The sequence below is a fragment of the Sinocyclocheilus rhinocerous genome, unplaced genomic scaffold (genome assembly GCF_001515625.1).
Source record: "Sinocyclocheilus rhinocerous isolate Xijiao unplaced genomic scaffold, SAMN03320098_v1.1 scaffold407, whole genome shotgun sequence".
NCBI classification, from domain to species: Eukaryota; Metazoa; Chordata; class Actinopteri; order Cypriniformes; family Cyprinidae; genus Sinocyclocheilus; species Sinocyclocheilus rhinocerous.
Window position 1 is genome coordinate 553,685 of NW_015633444.1, and position 11,325 is coordinate 565,009.

Below are 11,325 nucleotides of genomic sequence, written 5' to 3' on the forward strand. Positions count from 1 at the left end.
TTATATATTACATTTTTATTCTGTAATATAGTCTGTCTATATTCTATTAAATATAATATACATAATTCTATTGTATATAACATAATTCTAATACATTATTTATTACTTCATTTTTAAAAATAAGAAGAAGAAATAAGAAGTAACTATCAATATAATAATTTAATAATAATATACTTATTTATAGTATATATAAATACATATACTATATTCTAACAACAACAACCATAATAATAATAATATACACAATTTTTTAATTAATTTTCTGTACTTGTTGTTAATATATACTCGAAATGCCTTTATCATGTTATCGATTAGTATCAGATCTCATAAAAGAGCAGAAAAGCTCACCAGAAGCCCTGATGCCCAGATCCCAGAGCACCACATGGCCTCTCTGGTCACATGATTCTCTGTCAGGTACTGGTACTTCAGATCAGGAAACAGCAGCAGTGCATTGGCCAGCATGCAGACGATGGCTGTAGGGATCAGAGCCATTCCCACAGACCTGGAGCAGTGACCGGTGCACATCTCCTGCATCCACACAACATCAGAGAGGACATTAACTCACTGCATCACTGCTGTATCTACACTGCAGTTCGTTAGTGTGTTTGTATACTGCACAAAACTAATTATTGTATTATATGAATTTCATTGATCATTCATTAGAATTTCATTGAATCATTAGATAACAATGTAACCAAGTGGCATCTGCAAAAAAAAATGCTTTTCTCAGTTTGTATTCTGTAGTCTGAGTTTTTCTCATCATTATAATTTGCTGCAAAAATTGCAAATGTATAAAAAAGTAAACTCTACATAAATTATGTTGTATATATATATATATATATATATATATATATACTGTATATTATGATCAAGTGTCCAAACACTGGACGCACTGTGTATTGAAATAATGAAAAGTAGCCTACCTGTTCTGTGACTGTGGAATATGGATTTAGGCTGACTGTTGTCAGAGAAAGCAGGTGCTGTGAGGATAGCTCAGAAGAGTCTTGAGCCGTGAGCCTTTGATTATTCCAAGATGAGGAACTTTGCCTGCTTAAATACAGCTGAGTGTTTCCTACCCACGATTCTGTGACACACACACAAACAGCTGAGGACGGTGAAACTAAAACTGTCATGCTGTACTAATCAAACTGCAGTTTGTGTTTGCACACACATCACACTATCCACTGGCAGTCAAACACTGATTGGTTAGAGGACCAGTGAACTAATGGAGAGCAAATCAGACGAATCAAATCACTTTAATGACACCATATGCACAAGAGCACAAAATGTACACGCAGAGAGTTTTAAAAAGTTTTACTTTAATGCACTATTTAATTAATTCTGTTTTAATAATCTTTGGTTGTGCTTTAAAGTCCCCATGAAATCAAAATGAAAGTTTTTTGGGTGTTAGTATAAATATGTTAGTCTTAATTTTATCTATAAGGCAGTGTGATCCAAAACAGTGACAAAATTTGCATTTAGAAGATATAAGCATTCAAAGCTTGCAGTTCGTCACTTCCGCCAAAACGGCTCAACGATTTGTTTGACGTCACATCGTACTTCAGCTTCTCATCAAACTTTCTGTCCAATCAAATGCTCTCTAGAATCCGAAGCCCCGCCCCCTGCACTATAAAATAGACGCTGAAGCCGCGGCTGAAATCGGTCACTTGTCCACAGAATTAGTATTTTCCGTACAGTGAATGGCACGTAGGTGAACACACAGAGTAACGCTGCGTGTTTCTAAGCATTTCAGGGGACCTTTAAATTATGTGTGTTTTGATGTGCTGACTAACATACTAAAGCACATGTGAACATCAGTGTTGCCAAGTCTGCGGTTTTCCTACGGAATTGGGCTACTTTATCACCGTTGCTGCGGGTTGTTTTTCATGTCCGCGGGTTAAAGTGATCCCGATAACGTGATATTTAGCTACTGGAGTGCGAATTTTACCAGGGGAACCCTGCCAAAAAAGAGTATTTTACCCTCCGGGACGCGATTTTTAATGGGGAGCCCCCCTCAAAATGCGATTGGGCAAGTTTTGGGCTAGTTTTGAGTAGCAGTTGGGTGGGTTTTGTTGTGAAAACCTGGCAACCCTGGTGAACATGTCATGCAATACATGACATAAGGGTTTAGATAGAAACAACATTAGCTCGGCTTAGCCATATTTCAAAGACAACAGAAGCAATTATGACATTACACACAGATGTACTGAAGTCCTACACAAGTGGGTCGAAAAAGCAACTAATTCCAATTAATATACATATAAACTATAATACATTTTCATTTAATTGCAATTAACATGCAATTAAGTGTTCGAAAAGATTATATTCAGTTCACAATTAAGTATATTCATTTAAAGCATATTATTTAATAAGTACTTTTTAAAAGTATTCTAAAGTGTACTTTTGTTCCACAAACAATGGCTTCAGAAGACTATAGATAGTGTGCATGATTTGTATAAACAGTGCTATTTTATATACAACTCTTCAAAATCTCTCCTTCGGAAGAAAGTCATATGGGTTGACATGAGGGTGAATAAATAATGGCAGAAGTTTCATTTTTGAGGCAACTGTTATGATACGCAATAGAGAATTGCAACTTTGTTCTTCACTGATTCATTGTGATGCACCATTAGCACTGATCATACTTCTGCAACCTTCTTGCTTTGGTTTGAGTGTGTAGTTTGTCACATTTATGCATCATATTTGCTCCACAGATTACAACACAATATTTCATATTGTCTTTTTGAGGATCCCATATTTAAATGATGTGTATTTTGTGCTCTTTCTTTAAGATGCTTAGATATCTGCCACTATGGTTGTGTGCAACAGCTGGAAGCAAACTGTGTGAGCAAAACTTCAAATCAGACATGAAATCAAAACTGACCCTATTAACTTTCTTAATGAATGTTGAATAATTCATCCATGCACCATTCAAAAGGTTTGGGATGGTCTGTTTTTGAAAGAAGTTACTTATGCTCACTTAGACCGCGTTTTTTTATCAAAAAGTGCAGTAAAAACAGTAATATTGTGAAATATTATTACAATTTAAACAGACTGTTTTCTATTTGAATATATGTTCAAATGTAATTTATTTCTGTGATCAAAGCTGAATTTTCAGCATCATTACTCTAGTCTTCAGTGTCACATGATCTCTCAGAAATCATTCTAATATGCTGATTTGCTGCAAAAAATGTAACAATTGATCAACTAAATGCATCCTTGCTGAATATATATATATATAAAAAACACTAACCCCAAACTTTTGAATTGTACTACAGTATATGATTAAACGTGATAATTAAAAAGTATTTTTGCAACTGCATTTGCAATTATCAGTGCACATTTTAAACAGAAACCATTTCAACACCTTATATAGCTTTCATTTTGGACATCACTGCTTTCTGCGCAGCACTGGGGGATTTTTTTGTCACCAGAAGTGAGGAATATTACTCATGTTGTATGAAGATGCACGAGACTCAAGAGGGAAGTGCTGCAACCAACTTCGACCCCAAAAATATGGGAAATGCTAAAAGAAGTCCATAACAGGCTATAAGCAAAGCCACAAGGAAGGAACTGAGTTGTTTGAGTTGTTATAAATGTAATAGAGTGGAATGTGATGAGGCAAGACTAGACCGAACATCCACAGTCTGCTTCACTGATCATCTGACGGACTCTTTCCCAGGCTTCACATGACAGTTCAGAGGATAATACTTCTCAATACTTTGCTGTTTTTGCAATCCTTATATAGAAAAGTCCCACAGATGGCCATGACAATGCAGATCACCAGTGATTTAGTACAGGATCTGAGAGTTTCATTATTGTTCATATTTAGGATTACACTACAAAATTGTCACTTGTCTTGAAATTGCTAGTACACATTGAACTTAACGTGGAATTTTAGTAAGACAATTTTAGTATTGCACATACATTGCACATCCATTCATTTGGATAACAGTTTTGAAATAAACTAATAATCTTTGTGTGATGCATATTTGTCTGTTATACATAAATGAAGAAGGTAAGATTTCTGCAAACTATGCATCTATTTTCAAAATGCATGTTCTATAACTGTTTAGAATCAGCATAATCTGTTCATTGTGAAAACAAATTGATTCAGTAAAAAAAAAAAATAATAATAATAATGCACATGGTTAAAATAAGACAAGCAATATTCAGTTAGTTCAAATGTATGAGATCAAAACTAATCCAAATGGATGGAAATAGTAAATGCAAATACAAATAAATACAATATATTTGCAAATACAATTTTTTTTTTAAAAACCAGATCTTATTAAAAAAAAAAAAACATGCTACATGTATGCCTTTATTTTTTATGTATTAATTCATATTGTCTAGATCCGTTCACTTATATAGAGAGCATGTGTGTTCAGCAGTGTTTAAGCACTATATGAAAAATATGCACATACGAAAAATATGGAGTAATGATCATAAAACATGGACAATTGGAGACCAAGATGAACTTCAATATCTGCCCTGACCGAACAAATCACCTGACTTATCAGACCATTGTGGATAGTTTGAGAGAGAAGTGTGAGAAGCAGATTCCCTCCTCAAACATCTCTGAAGTAGCTAGCAGATGTTCTGATAGACAACATTCAGATGTTGTATGAATCTATTCTATAATATCTATAATAAAGGCAAATGGTGTTAATGAAGAAAAATTGCCTATTTCTCAGGTGATCACATTATTTTGTCTATTTTGTCCGTGGTGTGTATATACAATACATATATGTATTTGTATATATGTATTTGTGTATTTGTATATATGTATTAACAACTCTGTGACTGTTCTTGAATGGCCCAGCCAGAGCCCTGACTTAAACCCAATTGAGCATCTCTGGAGAGACCTAAAAATGGCTGTCCACCAACGTTTACCGTCCAACCTGACAGAACTGGAGAGGATTTGCAAGGAGGAATGGCAGAGGATCCCCAATTCCAGGTGTGAAAAACTTGTTGCATTTTTCCCAAAAAGACTCATGGCTGTATTAGATCAAGAGGGTGCTTCTACTAAATACTGAGCATTTTTCAGTTTTTCTTTTTTAATAAATCTGCAAAGATGTCAACAATTCTGTGTTTTTCTGTCAATATGGGGTGCTGTGTGTACATTAATGAGGAAAAAAAATTAACTTAAATGATTTTAGCAAATGGCTGCAATATAACAAAGAGTGAAAAATTTAAGGGGGTCTGAATACTTTCCGTACCCACTGTATATATATTTAGATTTTTCTCCCTTAAAACCCCAAACCACCCAGAATAATTTAGGTCCTTGCTTTTTATTCACTTGTCAAATAACCACACAACACTTTTTTTTTGTAAACCGAACTTTCCTTTTATTCAATCAAAGTGAAAATGCCTGCAAATGCTTACAAAATGACTTTCTTCTGCAGCATTCACACCATTTCCAAACTCTAAGCTAGTCATGACTATAAAAACGCTCCAGAAAACCATTTCATCATGACTTCACAGGATGACCCTCCCTAGAAAGGCACTGAAGGAGTATCAGCAACATATGGGCAGAAACTGAAAAAGACAACGGAAACCGGCTGCAGGACGTCCTTTAGTAGCAGCACAGCACCTAACAAGGGTTTCGAGTCTGAAGGGTGAATAAGATACCAGATAAAAGCAGCAGAGCATCATTCAGCTGCTCAGGTTGGGGAACATCTCAGTAAGGGTGGTCTGTTTCGCCCCCTTCTTCAAAGCAGCCGGGAAGGTTGTTGAAGGAGAAGATGCAGGGCTCTTCCCAGGGGTCGTTCCTACTGTTCCAGACCGTGTCGTACTGATGTTCTTACTCGCATTTTCCTCGTCTGGGTTTGTGCTTGTGGAAGGCGGAGTGGGTTTTTGTCGGAGTGGATAGCCGTTGGCTGAACCCTTCCTGCGGTCCACGGTGTTTTCACGGTTCAGCTCCCTCTGAAGTCGCATGGCCAGTCTCCGGTCCTCCTCCTCCTGCTGCCAGTGGCTCTGTAAGGCCTCCTCGTACCACGCCACTTCAGACAGGAACGTGCTGTCGGCTAAAGGAGACTCACAATGCGGAGCGGCACAGGGCCTCTTACCGAGCAGATCCGCTTCAGTCTGAAGCTCGACCTCTGAACTCTTCCTTTTCAGCGAGCTGCTGTTTGGACTGATAAAATCAAACGTGTGTTCTGAGCAGCTGGAGCTGGAGGTGGAGGGTTTCCCGCTGTAGTCCAGCACAGACGTGCTCAGTTTGCTTGTGTCCGCCACAGATTGTGCTGAGAGGGTTTTTGGAGGGCTCAGAATGTTTTCCTGAAAAACAGGAACATTTATAAACTCGTTTTCTCCATTAACAACTGGAAATTGCCCAGAAAGTGTTTTATCTTCAACTAAACATGCATGAACTTTGCACATACACTATCATTCAAAAGTGTGTGGCCAGTAAAAGTGACAATAAAGACATTTATAATGTTACAAATTATTTCTGTTTCAAATAAATGCTGCTATTTTGAACTTTCTATTCATCAAAGAATTATTTTAAAAAATGATCACGGTTTCATAAAAATAAATGACATTTTAAAAATATATTTTAAAAAATAATGGTTATTTTAAATAGTAATAAATACAGTATTTCACAATATTATTGTTTTTACTGTATTGTTGATTAAATGAATGCAGCCTTGGTAAACAGAAGAGACTTCTCAACAATGAAATTAAAAACAAAAAGCACAAGAGTTTGTTCCCAATCATTAATTTTATTTTTACTTTTTTATGTCTATTTTTTTATATTAATGCATTTTAGAGCAAAACTATTTTTCATTTGGTACAAAAAAGAATTTATAGTAAGAATTAACTTAATATTGTGATTTTACTTTTATCCTATTCATCTGTAAACATGCATGTTGTTTCCCTTCATATGTATATAATCGATGTCTTTCTTAAAAAAATAATACATTAAAAAATAAAAATCCTCAACCTCACTAAAACATACTCAGTTTTCCTGAGATTTATTTACAAAAAAAAAAAAGAATAAAATAAAACAAGAGTATAACTATAAAAATATATATATAAATAAAATAAAGCTACTGTTTCTCAAGTATCATGTTTAGTCTCAAAGACATTTATTTATGGATTTATTGAGATTTTTTTCTTTTAGATCTGATTGATTCTGATATTCTTTCAATTTGTTTTCTTTTTTTTTTAGCCTATTAATTTTAGTTGATTTCATTTGCAATCATTTCATTTATAAAATGAAAGAAATCACCTTATTAGCCACCAGAGAGGAGTCTGGGCTGCTGTCAGAACTGCTCGGCTGCTTATGAGGCACTGGACGCAAAAACCTGACATACAAGAGAATTTTAATGCATTAAGCGCATTAAAAAAACTCTTTCAGCACATTCAACAAAAGCCAGGTCTGAAAAGATGATGAGTTATGTTATATGATATACTGGGGCTCAACAGCAGCTACTCACTTCTCAATGTTTGGTTTTGTCTTCTTTGCTGGTGTATTATCAGTAGGTTTGGCGGACCATGATGTTTCAGAGATTGGTCCTGAATTCTGCACAAACACCACACAACAGCATTACATCATCTCTGATTACTGACAGGTCTGCAAAGGAAACTAAAACTGCAGCAGCATTTCGAGGTTTATGACTTTATGAATTCAGGACTTTCTGCTCCAATTTAGGCCTTAATCTGTGGAAGGGTTAAGTCTTTTTAAAACCTTTTTAAGACTCACAGAAAATGTGTGATTTGTTTTTGGCAAGATTTATTTAAATAAACATTAAAAATAATGTTTTGTTTAAGAACAAGTAAACAGGAACCAAAAAAAAAGTATGCAGATTCAGCCTAAATAATGCAGTCACTTAGTCACCAATATGGCACCGGTACCTATTAGGGGTTGCACCGACTAATCGACTTCAAAGCTCTGCCATGACGCTTTAAGCTTGACGTCGACTAGTCGCTGGTCCTATAGAGGGTGCAACAGGATAAGAAATCTTTGAAGGACTTCCACATTTACGCTCCGTTTCCAAACAGTTCAAATGACAAATAAATGCATACTCTGAAAGCGCTCCACAAGACGTGTGATTATGTTACTGGATGCTCGAAATCGAACAGGAGAATGCACGTTTTAAACAGCTCATTGTACAGGTAAGTTAATCGCCGTTCTAATCGAATGCGCTGCTGCACTGTAACGCACACACATAGGCTACAGACAGTAGCGCGTACATCACGCGCACAGAGTCATTCAGCGCGGAAATGTATTGTCAACACTGTTCTGTGATTTCTCAATAAAATAGCTTAGAAACTGAAAAGTTCAAGCATATATTTCGAAATTTTAAAAATCGTGGCTTCATCGGAATGAGATGACACTTGGTGACTTTTGTCACATTAGCTGTGTGAACACATCTCATCATAACAACAAATCATGCGCATGATTCAGATATGTTAAAGGGTTAAAAATGGAAAAAAAGGAACCTTTGCGGTCAAAAATGACAGTTTAAAAAATAGCTCATAAAAATTTTATAAATATTGCATTGTATCATAAAATCCCCTCAGATTTCTAAATAAGAATCAAAAAATATTATATCAAATATTATATCAAAAATAAATTACATTGATTTTCCTGAAAATAAATAAATACATATATACACACATATATATATATATAGTTACATTTCAAGGCTTTGGTCACGTTTGACTGCAAAGGTACCAAGTTTGTCCCAAAAATGAAGAGGCCCAGAGGGTTAAGATCTGTTCACTGAAAGGTTCTCTCTGGAACTAAATGACATTGCTGCGAAAACCCCGTTTTGGAGGCTTGATTTTTAAGAGTGTTCCATTTTTGTCCTTTAATGTGCCTCAGGTAGACATCTGTTCCTGTGCTCAAGAACATCAGAGGGGTTTTCTATTTTGATCTAGGTTGCTTCTGTCTGTACAGATTTATGTCAGTGGTCTCAGAGCAGTCGTTTCAGATTCAGATTGTGAAAACAGTGCGTGATGGAAAGAGCGATCTGTTGTTTTCACCAGACAGCACTAAACACTTCTTCTGGCTTTGACACAGACTTTTATGACCCTTAATGCCTCTCCATTTCACACTTGTTCTGAGTTAATTCAATTTTCAGTGAGTATTTTGTTTCTGTGGGTTGATTTAGGTCTGTAAATTTAATACATTACCTTAGTGTATATATATATATGTGTGTGTGTGTACATGAACCAACAATTAAAAATAGCGCAGATAGAATACAAGAACGTGTTTTCAGAGAGATTTACAAACTGAATGGATTGCTGTGGACTGCAGGCCAACAACTGGCTTACATTCAATATCATTGAAATAAAACAAACAATACATTGAGTTTTAAAGCCGTTTTGAAATATCTAATCAATTCTTTAACACAATAATGTAATTTCCTTGACCGTATCCTCTATTAGGATGTTGATATGCAACTTTAATCAACTCACAGCTTTAATTAATTAATAGCTTTTTTGTAATTGCATTGCATAGATTTTTTAGTGCTATCCCATGGCAGAATATATCTATGCTTGTGCTGCAAAAGACTACATATACACATCATAACTGGAGCGATAAGCCATATTTATATGCTTCAGTGAGTTTGTGGACGTGGTATCTTCATGAAATATGGAGTCATTTGCAAAAAGATGAAAATGACTGATAAAAAGATGCTCGTACATCTTGCTTGTACATTGAAAAGTGAAAGAACCTCAGGATCTTCAACAAAGTACACTGGCAGCATTAAAAACTACTCAAATATACTGTTAATACTGTCATTTTTGGACATGGTATCATAGTAATACCATGTTTTTTGCACATTGACTTGACTTGGCCAATTTGAAACTGCATTTCCTTTGGAGAATCATGTGATGATTTGATATCATGCTAAAGTACCATGATATTACCACCTGGCCATCATTGTAGCATACTAACCCCAAAAAAGAAAGACATACAGGTTTGTAATTACATGAGGGTTAGTAAATGACAGAATTTTCATTTCTAGAGAACTGTCCCTTTAACTGCTGATGAAGCCCATGCCAAAACATCAATTTGCTTTTGACTGAAAATCTGACAGATATTTGGAAGTGGAAGTGCTTTTTAAGGCAATGCGCTTACAAAGCTTACAGACACAGAGCAGTGCTGTTTTTAACCCCTGGAGGGTGTCTGGAAAGCGCTGACTCCTGCAGACCTCACGTTTAGAGGAGGTCCTCTCCACAGCTCACTGGACAGTTGGGTTTTTACTCCCTGAGGAACGAGAGGTACATTACCTCCATTGCCCCTTCTGCGGGAACCAAGATCACTCAGAGAGCGCAGAAAAACACTCTGCATTCTCACACAGGAGAGGAAGTGACTTGAGACCTGCGCTTGTGCAACCAGAAGCCGATGTCTGTACATAAAAAGGGGGAGAACAGTCACAATAATGTTCTGTTAAAAAAAGAGTTCACCCAAAAATAAAAATATTAGTTCACACTTTTTTCAATTCTCACTATTAACTAACTATTGACTACGACTTTTGCCTCAGTAAACTCCTAATTTGCTGTTTATTAATAGTAAGGTAGTTTTTAGTTTCGGTATGTGTGGATTAAGGGATCTAAAATATGATCATGCAGAATAAGACATTAATATGTGCTTTATAAGTACTAATAAACAGCTAGTAATATGCATGATAATGAGCAACTAGTTAATAGTGAGAATTGGTCCCTAAACTAAAGTTTCATTATTAATATTAATTAGTTATTTTCAGCACTGAGACCATTTTTGTTGTGTACTGTACAAAATATTGTGGAACTGCAATATAAACCCATTTATCACCCCAATGTTTCACAATATAGAAAGATTTTATGAAACAACATAAAATGCTAATGAACTGCTGATGTTACACAAGCACTAGCAGGCACACAACTTAATAAACATTTCATAAATATTTACAATGCATTTGTAAAGTAATCAAAATTTGAAAATTTGTAAATAATTTTTTCCCCCATCAATCTACATTTTGTGACCAAAATATATGCTAAATATATCTTTCAAACAGTGAAACACCAGACACGAGCAGAACGATGCGACTCGACTAAAGTCCATAGAATTCATTATAATTAGTGATTCTGTCCAGTTTAAACAGCTTCTAGCTGTTGCGGCGGGAAGCAACGCGTCGTCAATATTGCGTTCGGTGCAGACGTCTTGTAATCCTCGCAGGCATCTCTATCATTTTGTTACTGGCGTAATCCTGTGTTTGCATCTCTCTCATATTTACTTGCCTCCTACTACATGCATGAATTGCAATGATGAAGAAGTAGGCATTGATCTTCTTCTGCAGAGGCGGGCTTTCATCACACTATGACATC

General features: G+C 35.7%; 2 protein-coding genes across 2 annotated transcripts in view; both read right to left on the minus strand.

The window, feature by feature from the left end:
* Window positions 1-953, minus strand: part of LOC107744036 (transmembrane 4 L6 family member 5-like) — a 5,454-nt gene extending 4,501 nt beyond the window's left edge. Inside the window, exons 1-2 of the mRNA XM_016557506.1 lie at window positions 924-953; window positions 349-528 (exon numbers count right to left, since the gene is read on the minus strand). Coding sequence (XP_016412992.1) covers window positions 349-525 — 177 coding nt within the window. The 5' untranslated portion in view covers window positions 526-528; window positions 924-953. The remainder of the gene's footprint in view (window positions 1-348; window positions 529-923) is intronic.
* Window positions 954-5,332: 4,379 nt separating this feature from the next.
* The window catches only part of LOC107744037 (E3 ubiquitin-protein ligase RNF168-like), a 13,059-nt gene continuing 7,066 nt past the window's right edge, over window positions 5,333-11,325 (minus strand). Inside the window, exons 3-5 of the mRNA XM_016557507.1 lie at window positions 7,443-7,528; window positions 7,235-7,310; window positions 5,333-6,282 (exon numbers count right to left, since the gene is read on the minus strand). Coding sequence (XP_016412993.1) covers window positions 5,659-6,282; window positions 7,235-7,310; window positions 7,443-7,528 — 786 coding nt within the window. The 3' untranslated portion in view covers window positions 5,333-5,658. The remainder of the gene's footprint in view (window positions 6,283-7,234; window positions 7,311-7,442; window positions 7,529-11,325) is intronic.